General features: G+C 45.0%; 1 protein-coding gene across 2 annotated transcripts in view; it reads left to right on the top strand.

The window, feature by feature from the left end:
• vg (transcription factor vestigial) overlaps positions 1–12,631 on the top strand; it is a 78,256-nt gene that overhangs the window by 45,632 nt on the left and 19,993 nt on the right. Inside the window, exons 2-3 of one of the 2 annotated variants that reach the window (XM_069123974.1) lie at positions 10,844–11,054; positions 11,355–11,507. In XM_069123974.1, the coding sequence (XP_068980075.1) occupies positions 10,844–11,054; positions 11,355–11,507 (364 nt within the window). Of the gene's footprint in view, positions 1–10,843; positions 11,055–11,348; positions 11,508–12,631 lie in introns of both variants that reach the window. The other variant, XM_069123972.1, reaches the window with a different exon arrangement.

Below are 12,631 nucleotides of genomic sequence, written 5' to 3'. Positions count from 1 at the left end.
CGCGGAGGACATTCGTCGGATTCCTAGAGTATCTCGGCCACTACTTGATGCGATGAAATGCCAGTGAGGAATTCATATATCGCGCACCAGTCATAAGGAAACGAAAGGTTTCGCGTGTCACCCGTATAATCGTCGTGCGTGCATTTCATCGACGAATAAGGAAACAATTAGACGAACGATGGAACGCGGCGTGAGCCAGCAAACGCACAAAGTTTCAGATACTGGTTCGTTGAAATCTGTCTTTGTATGTACCTTATAATCGTCTTGTAGCCGTGTTGTAAAATGAAGTTATTAGAATGGTTACTGCGCGTACTGCGTTGACCTTATGCAGTTTTATAGAATTCTAAGAAGCGTAGAAGAAAATTAATGAATTTCCGCAGTTGTTCGATGAAATATTACGAAGTAACTGTGCGCAACCAGTAGCCACAAGAGGTATTTGAAGGTATCTTTATTTTCCAGCGAAGCGTTCTTTTACCAACTTCCACGCTTTATTTTCGTATTATTACATTTTTTGTAGTCATACGAAAGTGCTATCAAACGATATGAAATTTAAAGCCAGTCCTCGAATTTTGTCTCTACATTCTCAATGGCGTCGTTATTTCTTCAAAGTCAGGGATCAGTTTTGGAATTCTACGAGGTGTTCGATCGGGGCGGAGTTTCGTCGGTTTAAGAGTTTCAATGGCCCGAGCTCAGGTGCCGAAATTAGTCAAGTTAACGGAATGCTTTTCGAAGCGTGGAAATGCGATGGTTCCGCTGTCAGTCCCTCGAGTACTACGATCTAAATTGCCAAGACAAGCATATAGTCGAGGATTTTGCTGGAATATTGCGAAACAAAATTATTTTGCTGGAACAAAACAAGTACGGTATCTTCATGAATACTTATTCAACTTTTTCTTCCTTTAATATCGACGTAAATAGGTATGAATTTAAGTACGAAATCATTTTAAGTTATTCTTTTAATTATGAGACGCGTTCTTTTTATGAAAACAGCGCAGCGACTTTAATAACACGATTTATTTTATCGAAACCACTTTTAAAACAGGCGTAAGTACTTTCAATTAGCCATAGAAATTTCACCGCATCAAGTTAACAACAGCCAGACCTACAAACGATACATTCATTCGATCTGAAAATTATTTCTATCCTCAACGTTCGTAATGCCAATATATGGGATAGTGTTCCTTAAGCGCGCCTTAAAAGTATTTAATGGACCGAGCTCAATATTCATGCAAATTCCACGCTGCATATTCATGTATATACGATACATATAAGAAGAGGAAAATAAACTGCGTACCGAAATTGTAAAATCAGCTCCTTACAAAACAATCTTCGACAATTAATTGTTCAGGCTCGTCTAATCTATAACATAAACCTGGTTCCATTCAAAAACCTACCATCTACCTTCGTCATATCGTCTTATTTTCTGCAAATTTCATACTTCTTTTAATTCCAAGACGCACGAAATTCCAACTGTTGAGAAATTAAAAGCTAAAGTTTCATTTCACCGGAAGCGTAGCGAGACTCCACAGGAGCCGCTTAATTCTCAGCACAATCCTTACGGGACACAGCTTCATCGCTGCGCGCATTCAGCCTCCTCCCTCGCCTAAAAAACAGAAGAACAAGTCTCCGATAAAGTGCATTAAGTTATGCATCTCGGTTATGGCCGGCGGGCGGCGGCACGGTGTTACGCCGCGAATGTAAAGAGCGGCTCTTTATTGGACAACTATTGGCCGGCGCGAACTTCGAACGAGCCGGCGGACGGTACATAGTAATAAGTTGGTAAAGGGTCCGGCGGTCGGTAGCGGACAGCCAGCCAGAGCATAACCTTTAGTACGTCGCTGCGGTAGGTAGCAGAAGTTATTGGTGACCGTATCGGATCGGCTCTGATAACAGGACACTAAAGGCCTCGTCTGTCCGGTATCTCTCGGGGGTCCCATGGCTTTTAACGCGCCTATTCCACCCCTCCCACTCTGCAGTCCACAGTGGCCTGGATAGCTTAGCGTCCACGAGAAAATTTCCCAGACTCACAGATCCATCGGTTGCCACGCCACTGCCACCATCCACGAATACGTTTTCATTTATATCGCGATACCGTAATATTACTCAAGGATATCTGGCTGGCACGATACTTACCCAGGGGGAGGAACATTAAATGGATAACGACGTGCGATTCTTTTTTTGTGGATGGAAGAGGACTTATCGAGGAGAGCTACTCGGTTGCTTCTCTGTGTCTCACGAATGTGTTTTAAGCTTTGATCGTGGTGCGAGGCTGATGGTGGCGGGATCGAAGAGGTGGTCGATGCTCGACGAGTCAATGAAAGTATTGAGAATGGTCGATTGCAGCCTGCAATTCGAAGAATCGAATCCTGTTACGAATGCTGGGAAACGTGGATGAGTATATCGCGCGATAAAAAATGTAAGATTCTGAGAAGTTGACGTGTACTGGGGAAAAAGAAGGTTAATTGGAAACCATTGGAAATTCGCAAACCATTCCTAATCTCTGGAAAGGTGAGGGAGAGTAAAATACGTGTTCACTCGCGTGCGTATGTACATATTCTCATAGTACGCGATCCACAATCCGGTGAAAAAAATGAACTCGAGGAGACGGCAGGAGAAATCCCGTCCATTAAAGGGAATCCAGAAACGTACTGCACCAACTACGAGTTCGTAAATCACGGGAATCTAATAAGGATCGCAGAGTATTTCCAAGCGATGGATCGCCGTGAATCATCGCTCGATACACATTCCCGCGAGCCTTTCCATTTAATTGAGACAGCCGGATCGCAAGAGGCGCGTGGCGCGAAACTTCAAAGCGAAGCAGACTGTACACTTCCGTTTCCATCGTGGATGTCCATCGATTAATTAGAAGACTCTTAGAAGGATCTAAGGTGAGAATATGATAAAAATGACGGGTTATTAAGGCCAGAGAGTTCCTCGACACCCGGAGACTGGAATGCCGCTCTATTTATCGCCTTTACGATTATGTTGCCGCGAAATTCATAGCGTCGGCTCGCACGCGCAATTTACGCGGCCTGAAAATAAGAGGTCGAGCTCTCGGGGTGGAATGCGTTGAAGTCCAGCCATCGTTGGGTGACGCGTGGAATCGCGGCCGCCACGTGTTCCCGCCACCGACGCGTTAGTTGTCGCCGCCATTATCGTTCTCGCCAATATTAATGTCGACGAAAAACGCGCGGATTACGGTCGTGTCGCGACATTCCGATATCGAGGTCACGATCCTCTTGCACTATGGAAATAACATTATCAACGAAATTTTATACGTTGCGAGTTACGAGCGTCAGTGATAATTAATTAATTAATAGTTTTGCACGACAGTGACGAAGTAACGTTCGCAGCAAAGTCACGTTTCACGAAATACAACGTATTGTTAATCTGTTCTTTCTAATTCTTACGTTACGCAGATAGTTGGTTCGTAGAATGTTATCGTTACTGAAATATTTCCTCCATAATTTCCATTTGTAGGAATTTTGTTCGCTGTGATTCTCCATAGTTTGGAAAATTTATCTGAAACCAGCTCGTCCACGTTTTACTTGGATTGCTAAAAAATTCTCTTTAAAGGAGCACGGTATGAACTTGCGAATCCCAATAACTGCTTCATGCAGCATCCTGGTATTGGAATGGCGGTCGGCTTACTTTCCCGTGTTCCCAAAGTAGTTGGAATCGATGAGAAAGGAAGGGGGAGGATGAGGGCCGATCTCGTTGTAATTTGTCGGGCGAACGAGGGATCGCTCCATCGTCCACCTGGCTGGTTTGCTAATGAACTAAATTTAACTAAAGGGAACTCGTTCACCGGCGCCTTATCAATAGTCGTAATCCAGCGGCGCGGTCGAGATCTGTGGACTCTCATCTCCGTGGAAGATAGGAGAATCGTGTCGACGAATGGCCGTGTCCGGCAAACAAATTGCAAGATGCTCCGTGGTAGCTTGTTACCGACCCCGCCTCCCTCATCCTCTTTTCGTTGCTGATCGTCGTTTCGCTCGTTTTTCGCGACCGAGACGCGCCTTTTCATCCCTTTTTCGGTCGAGGTCCATTCTTTTTCGTATCGCCGCTTGTTCCTACCGTTCACCTTCGCTATTCGCCTTTGTCGAACAGAGAGTGACGCAGTTCCTCTCTCCGGTCTGAATTGATGTGGGAATCGGCCTGACGGACACCCGGTCATTCGTTTCGCCCGCGATCGATGAGGGTTGTCTGGTTTTACACGGTTTTCAGGAGCCGCCACGGTGTCGTCGCCATTAATCGACAAATTTTCAAATGGATCGTCACGGAATCTATCGCGAGATATCCGCTTCAAACGTTAGAGCGCGATCTTGTTGAACTTGGATATGAGCGCCGCTCTGGTAGAAATGAATTTTCATTGAACGAACGTTGATAATACAACGTTCGATCTTTATTTACGACGATAAAACGGAGAATGTCTGATCAAATAGAATTTGATTTTCGTGAAACCTCTAGAAATCTTTTTATCGAAACATGCCGATGTTGCTTAACGAACTACATGTAATCACACATAAATCGGTGCCGTCCCCATACACCTTTCGGAAACGCCACATTTTTCTTTACCGTCTGTTCGTCCCATTAGACCGTGCAAGTCGAACGACCAACAACGAGCCCGATCGAAAAAAGAGCAACGATCGTGGAACGTTCTGTCTAAGCGAACAACGAATTATCGACACGATTAATCCCCCACAGAACAGGCAAAAACTAGTCCCCAGAGAGAAAGGCCTGCAGATACTTTCGACGCAGAAACAAACGCAAGAACAGCGACGAGCAATGATCACTGGGCTCTGTACACAACCGTGACCACAGTCGTATTCTCTCTGGATTCGCGGTGGAACATAAATCCAAATCAACGTCCGGGATCATCGAGGGTATTAAGCATTTTAATGGGGGTTGCAGGATGCAGAGGAAGTCTTTCTGTAGCGGACAGAGAAACCGAACACTGCAGAAAAGTGGAGAGAAGGAATTGCGATGGTGAACGGAGGAAGAAGAAGAAGAAGAAGAAGGAGAAGGAGGAGAAGGAGACGATACGGAGATTCAGAGATCTATAAGACAAAAGAGGAAACAAATAAAGACGCGGTCTTAGGTTCGTGAAGTGACTCGACACCGGTGGTGCAGTAAAGGAGGGGATGAAAGAGAGGGGAAGGAAAGGAGGAGAGGAGGAACAGGCGCTCGCGCTTTGGAATGCTTTGAAAGACCGCGAGCAGCTCTCTCTGGGGCTAGAGCTGCTCGTTGGCTGCGAGGATGTCGAGGACGTGGACCGTTTCGAGGGAAGCCAGCGCTGCCTCGGGCGAAAGAGAAAAAGCAAAAGAGGAAGAGTCGACCGTCGCGGACAGGCTTGCTTCGATTAATTACCACATTGTCGTCTGACCGATGCTAGATGCTTGGCCGTGGTAATCTATGGAAGATTCGAACCGCGCCTCTGGTTTAATCCCTGCCGTACTTTTGTTGCTTTTTCGGTGTCGTTCTCCGTGCACCCTTCTGTGTTTCACGAATTATCAGCTGCTTTAATTGAATTGGTGTAAAGAGTGGTCTTTAGGGAAAAGAGGTTTCACAGGGAATGATACGCGCAGACTCTTATTCGAACTTTCTCGCAGGATGCGTATTAAAAATTACCCTTTCCAATTTTCAGATACGTTTTACCAATTTTCTCAAAGATCGACCTTCGGTTGTCGTCCCACGTCACTCGCCTATTGCCTCAAAAAATCCATTGCTCGGTCCTGCTTCGAAGATTAACTATCTCAAATTCAGTATCTTGGCTCGCCGAACGTATCCTCGCCGTGACGATCAATTTCCTAGAACTACCTGATTCTCAAATTTCTGGAAAACGTAAATCACGCGAACAGTGAGTCGACGAAATGTTGCAGAAGACGAAGAGGAAGCGACTACCGTGTACCTCCGGACTCGTCGCTCAAGTTCATGATCAATTGCGCGTTCCCCGAATACCGGCGGTCATCGTTCGACGTCGCTCGACTGCGCCGCAAGTTTTCGCTGTTTCAGAATCACGCCGGTGATCTACCAGTCCGTGGAATGTCGAACCGCGGTTTATTATAGTAGATAATGATAACATCTCGGAGGCGTAGTCGCGTTGGCGCGAATTTCGCGTCGCGCCATAGAGAGTGTGGCTTTGCTCTCGACCCACGCGTGCCCCGGCAGCCGCCATCAGTCACAGCATACATCAGCGTCAGCTTATTTTCGTGCGTTGCTACCCACCGCTGATGTATGAACGTAATTGGTTAGGCGGAGTACGCGACCCGCACCTACCCTCGATATACACGCGAAAACGTTGTCTGTCAGCGAGACGAGAGTGAGAGGAGTCGCCTGGAGACGACAAACTGATTGGAGGGACGAGAAACGTGGCCCGAACACCGCTAGGACTTTGTTGGGTGCGAGGATATCACATGTTTATTTCGAGGGACGAGTCCAGCGAATGAAGTTTCCAAAGTCTCGTTTCTCGCCCGACAAATGATGCTTTTTAGTTTCGAAGCGCGACGAGTATCGCGAATCAAAGGTGGGTGTTATAGTTCTCTATGGGGAGGGAGGAGGATTTTAGAAAAGGAATAAAAATTCACGAAGAGAATCAATATTTTCGTTAAAGTTGTTTATAGTTGTTCGATGTGCAACAATGTAGCGAAGACTGTCGTTCTCTTTTCTTCGACCCTTCGCGTTAAATTATGACTTTCAAAGTTACCAGATATTTTAGAAACTCGAGAAACGTTCGTTATTTTTTATTACGCAGGACGCTGTACATGCGACAAACAACTTTCTGCGAAGGTTCAAGGTTTGTAACGAATAATCATGATTAGAAGAATCAAATATAAGCGAGGATCCTGGCAAAGAGTTGGCACAGCCTAGAACTGGACCACGCAGGTCTCCCGGTCGATTTGCCAGGGTTAAACTTATACTTAACATTGTGCGCGTGTCCATTTGTCGGCCGGTCTCATTCGCACTGGGTCTCTCGCAACAGTAATGGCTACCACGACGCATACGCAACTGCAATTGCGTGTATCGTGCCGTCGAATGATGAGGATCGGGTATGCGTTCGCGTAGCATGACCGTGCATACATCTTCTCGGGCGATTGCGATCGTTCATTAGTGGGTCTGAGGCTGTAATTCATTGTACAAACCGTCGTTTATGGCGGCGAGTTAAACGCTCCTACGCGTCAGACCTCGCTAACCGCCGTTTCATCAACTATAATTTCTTTGCGTTTAGCGTATATTTTTGCTAGGTAAGAGAAGATTGATAAGTCTACGATGCTCGTTTTAAGACGATTCTCTGGGATGAGATCAGGACGGCCTGCCGATTTACGTTATTCGAAAAAAGAATTTTGGTGTCTACTAATAATCGTCTAATTCTTCTTGTAGCAGCTTATATCGCACACGGTACATACATCGCCTATGATTATATTTGTTCTTTTCACTGTATAAATCAATATGAAACTTAATGCTTAAAGCAAGAAATGGTAGACTGGACTTCCAATTAATTTATCGTACTTCGTTGGAAAAATCACTTGATTCATTCGTGCAACGTAATTACCATCTAATTATCACGCAACACTCGCAACAAAACTCACACATACGCTAAAGATCGAAATTTAATCCGACGATGAATTGCCTCGGACTAAGCTCAACTCGGCGATAAACTCCAACTTAGCTGTCACAGTTTCAAGGAGAACGACTTTAAGCCGCAATTGCTATCAACACCGTTGTCTATGATCCTCTTTGCCACATATCGGTCCTATCTTCGAACAACCTGCGCAAACAATTTAATACCGCTGCTTAATCTCGCTGCAACGCCATAAAATTATTTTCTAAGGCCATAAACAAGCATCAAAACAAGAATAACGTGTTCCTTATCGTGAGGGAATTCGACTGTTATTTAGTGGACACCAATCACGGTGCTTTCACGATTCGGCTTATAACTCATGCGTACCCATCTGCCTGGCAGATTTATTCGCGATAGTTGGCGCAACAATAATAATAATGGCTACCGGCTACGTGTGCGCGACTGCGATCGCGCGTCCTTTATCATCGCGTCGAGACGGCATGCATCTCTTGCTCGCTAAAGCGTGCTTTCTTGGATCATTACGATCGTGTTCGGCACGATCTCGAGGATCGATGTAGGTACCGGCGGCACACGGCCCGCGCCGTCAGATAGGACACTAGCTATAATGAATATCGGCTGGACCGCGTGCGAGTCTCGTCGATTTATCTTGCTACTAATATACCCGCGTCTCTGCAGCCAGAATTCATTTATTCGCTTGGATTGCGCGTATCTCGAAATTGAAATTATAGAATAGAGGCGAAGCGATTGAAAATTATATAAAGAATGCTTTTAGTTTTATTTTTCGACCGACCGTGGTTCTGTGTCGTTAGTCATTTTCTTTCTGTCTGTATCTCTTTAAATGTCTTGTCCTTTTTTAAAATAATTTATTCGTAAAAGTATAAGATACTGGTTCGTCGCATTCTTACAGCATCCATTTATCAAACAAAGAAACGATCAACGAATCGAACATTTCTATCGACAAATCTATTTAAGGGACGCGACGTCCGGAAAGTGCAGCGCCAGGGAAACATTTGGCCTCGATATCAGGCGGGAAATGCTAGACGCCGTGATTAAAGCTAATTGACGCGTTCGTATTTCTCTAGTCATCATCGCGATCGCGGCGAGTCGCGTGAGTAATGTCGCAGGATTGTCTCGCGCGATCCCTGTTACCCTATGTACCCACCGCCGTTCACTTTCGATCTGCTCGTCAATCTGCCGACCTTCGACTCTCTATACAACGACGACAAAGACGACAGGATTCTGAGCTCTCGATAGCCAGCAGCTAAACGAACATAGAGGCTAGTTAAAATTATGTAGCAGCCTACGTGCTTGGCCGGTTTCCGTTCGAAACGCTCGCGTCCTCCGAGTTCCTCGAATAATCCACAGGCGGATTATGCGCGCGGAATTAATTGACGTCGAGACGCGCGCCATGTTCCGCTTTCGAGACGATGAACCACGCGACTAACGGTCTCATCTATGGACTGTATATACACAGTGAGTGATCCTTTTTCTCTCGTTCTATGGATACGTCTTGGAGAATTGATCGAGCTACGATACCAGCGTCGAGCAATTGACATCAATTGTCTACGCTCGCCGTTCGTTCGTACTCTTCCGCGAATTCCTCGCCGACCTGCCGTGTCGAACGAGATACGAAGTTGAATCGGAGGGGAAAATTTGTTAGAGTTGGCGGACGGATATCTTTGATTTCGAGGAATTAGGCTGCGTTTCTTCCACGGTAGCGTTGGATCGTGACAGTGATTCGTTGTATAATTTACACACAATCGTAAATCCTATAACGATACCCCTCGCCATAAACACTGCCGCCAATCAAACCAACCTACTCATCTCGAACGGACGATCCGTTAAAAATTTTCTAAACTTCAAAGAGAAGATTCGCAAAGAAGTCAGTACTGATAATTCTTTCACGATCCTCGCAATCTAGATCCTGAGGAATGTCTCGATCGAGCGCCGCCTGGGCGTCCCGACGCGACGCTCGAGCGGCTGCCATCTTTCGATCCATCGTGGCCGAATAGTTGGCTTGTCGTGTCGCGTGCGCTCTCGTATCGGGACAGTTCGACGCGGTCGAAAAAATTCGAGCAGAATGCCATGACCCAGCGTGGCATTTGCATCCGTAGGATCTAATGAATAGCGAGCATTACGTCCTATTTGGTCTCATTGCGACCGGCCGTGACGATGCCAGTGCGCATAGCATAGCTCTCGCGCTATTTGCAGTCTGCCAGCAAGGAGTGGGGGGTACAATGGACGCCGACGCTTGGCGTCGGTATGTGCTCAATGGATGCTACCCCTCTTCTAAGGACGTCGCTCGTACGATTTACCTACTAAACGTCAGCCGAGACGACGACGCGTTTCCTCGACGGATTCGCCAAGTGACTGGCGGACAGATTATTGAGGAGGGTGGGGTAAGGGTGGTTCGAGGGTGGTAAAATCCCTGGAATTGTCCGCGCCGTTGCAGCTGCATGTCGAAGCGTTTCGTCGACGGGCATTTCGTTGCTCGCGGTCCACTTGGCCCTATAATATTTTGGTCAGACCTCGAGAGATGTCGATATCGTTGTTATGAGGGTCTTGTGATAGTTTGAAACGTGGATCGGTAAGGTTGATTGCTTGATCGAATGGTTGAGTAGGATGTTTGGGGAATTGATATTGGAACACTCGTGTGATGGGCTTTTATACTTACATACGTTGTATTGATTGTAATATCTTCTCTTCGATGCTTTCAACTGCTTGCGTATCGTTTCGTACGTTGTCCTGAAACTTCTTGAAAATCGGTTGAAACGAGCTCCAGGTTTTAGCTTTTACGCTTGTAAATGACACACCCGTAAGAGTTTCTTAACGCAAAGAAGTAAATCTTCGTTAGTAGTCGATGACTTAGTCCAGTACGTTGCATGAATATTCAAATACTCGACATCGTGGAAATGATTGACTATTCGAACTCTGATAAATAGAAATATCACAGTGTTTCGTACAATGTGCACGCGATGATAGAAGCGTATGAAAATATTAATGAAGGGATTTTGTGAAATTTATCAAGATACGCGAAAGCAGTGGCATGAATTCTACTTAAACCGTGACTATCTAAATCACTGCGTGTGTAAGCATACGACGGTTAATAATCTTCAATCGGAGTTCATTTATCTTTCAGTTGAATATCTTACAGAGACTCGTGTAAATTAAGATACATTGTGTTAATATATCAATCGTCGTAGATAATAATATTTTCGAATACAGCAACACGTGTATATAGATATATTATCGTCTTTACAGTTGAACGTTCACCAAAGATCACTCGGGGCGGCAGGTCTTGAAATTTGTGCAGCTGGTGGAAGTGTTCCGCAAGGGCAACCGAGCAGCGCAGGTTCCGTCGGTTCGGCACCCAGTCCAGCATCGCCAAGGCCAACTCCTCAACCACGGCCACCCGTTGCATCGACCACTTCGCAACCCTCGAGAACGTTAGATGACGACAGATCCACGGACGGTGAGCTTTTACGATAACCATGTTTTAATTTCCCACATTTTCCGAACTTGACCGTCACAGAATGCAAAAATTATTATATATATAACTTATATAAACATAGGTTAACGAACATTAACATTTTTATAATGAAATATTATTATCAATTTCTGGATGAAAGATAACGTCGTGAATTAAGTTTTGGTGTTTGACTATAAAAACTTTCGCGGATGAAATTAACAAATGGTTCGTGTTATTACATATTATAATTAATATTGCTTACTCCTGGCAAATTTGCCCTATCTAACTGGCTTATAGCCGTAGGTACGGGCACTGCAGCGGAAGATTCAGACGATGGTGAGAGCATAGCGCAATACGTTAGCACAAATTGCGTGGTCTTCACTCATTACCGAGGGGATGCTGCGTCCGAGGTGGAGGAACATTTTCAAAGGGCATTGGCGCATGACAAACCGAAGGGTAAGTTGTTAAAATTAAATATTTTACTTTCGAACGTGTAGAAATATAAACTACCACAAGAAAGTTATAAAAAACTAACACTTGGACGAATAATAATTTCTACGTTCGTGACTTCTCTGTCGACATTTTTGATTTTGCGCAGATTTTAACCCGTCAAACGGCAACTGATCGTAAAATTATTTGTAAGCTGTGAAATATAAAGTACACCAATATTACGTCATAAGATATAAAATGTATGATTAACGATGAATGATAGATAAAAAAAAAAAAAAAAAAATACAAGGGAAACACTTTGGTAGGCAGAGCTCAAACAAGCCGACAGTTACCTTAAACCTGCGAGAATAAATGCTGGAGCGCGATTCGTTCCAATTACGATCTCGTTTCGACGCTTCGACGTCATCGAAACACGCGAGTCGAAGATTGGACGGCGCGAGTCTGGACCGGGACTAATGCATCAAAGGGCGGTGATTTAAACGCATCGAGCGCGGACGCAACGCGGTCCCAGCGGAGGACGATAATAAAGTGCGCCATTAGGCCGCGACAACGCTAACAAGCCTCGTAACAATTGTACCGTCGTCGTACTCGGGGACTTAAAACCTTTGCTGTCGGTCTGTGGAAGGAGACGAAGAAGAAGGAGCGTAAGTTGCGCCACGCACAGAGGAAGCGAGGGCGAGAAAAAAATATCAGACGAAAAAGAAACAACAGGATGAAAGAGTAAGGAAGCGATGCAGAAGCAAGTTCGTTGAATCTAAGGAACGAATGGAAAGTCGATGGTAGTTTGAAAGCTAAAGAATTTTTATTACGAGAATATTACAAAGACAGAGAATAAAGATATTACGAGATCCGATATAAACGATTCTCAAAGAATAATTATGAAGAAACAGAACCATACGATAAGCCACGCTTTTATCGCATTACCGATCTCTTCAACCAAATTACAAAACAAAAATTTATTCCCCTCCAAATTTAGGATATACTCGTACGAATAACCAAAAACTGCGCCAACTATATCAGGCAAATGCGTAAACCTAGTTCGGCATAATAAACCCGCGCAACAGAAGAAACAGCCGTCAGAATGCGTACAGCACGAACAAAGAATACAGCATACATATCGACAAGTTAAA

This window comes from Bombus flavifrons, chromosome 11 (assembly GCF_040668555.2).
Source record: "Bombus flavifrons isolate JBK064 chromosome 11, iyBomFlav1_principal, whole genome shotgun sequence".
NCBI lineage: Eukaryota > Metazoa > Arthropoda > Insecta > Hymenoptera > Apidae > Bombus > Bombus flavifrons.
This window is presented reverse-complemented; position numbering and strand designations above follow the sequence as displayed.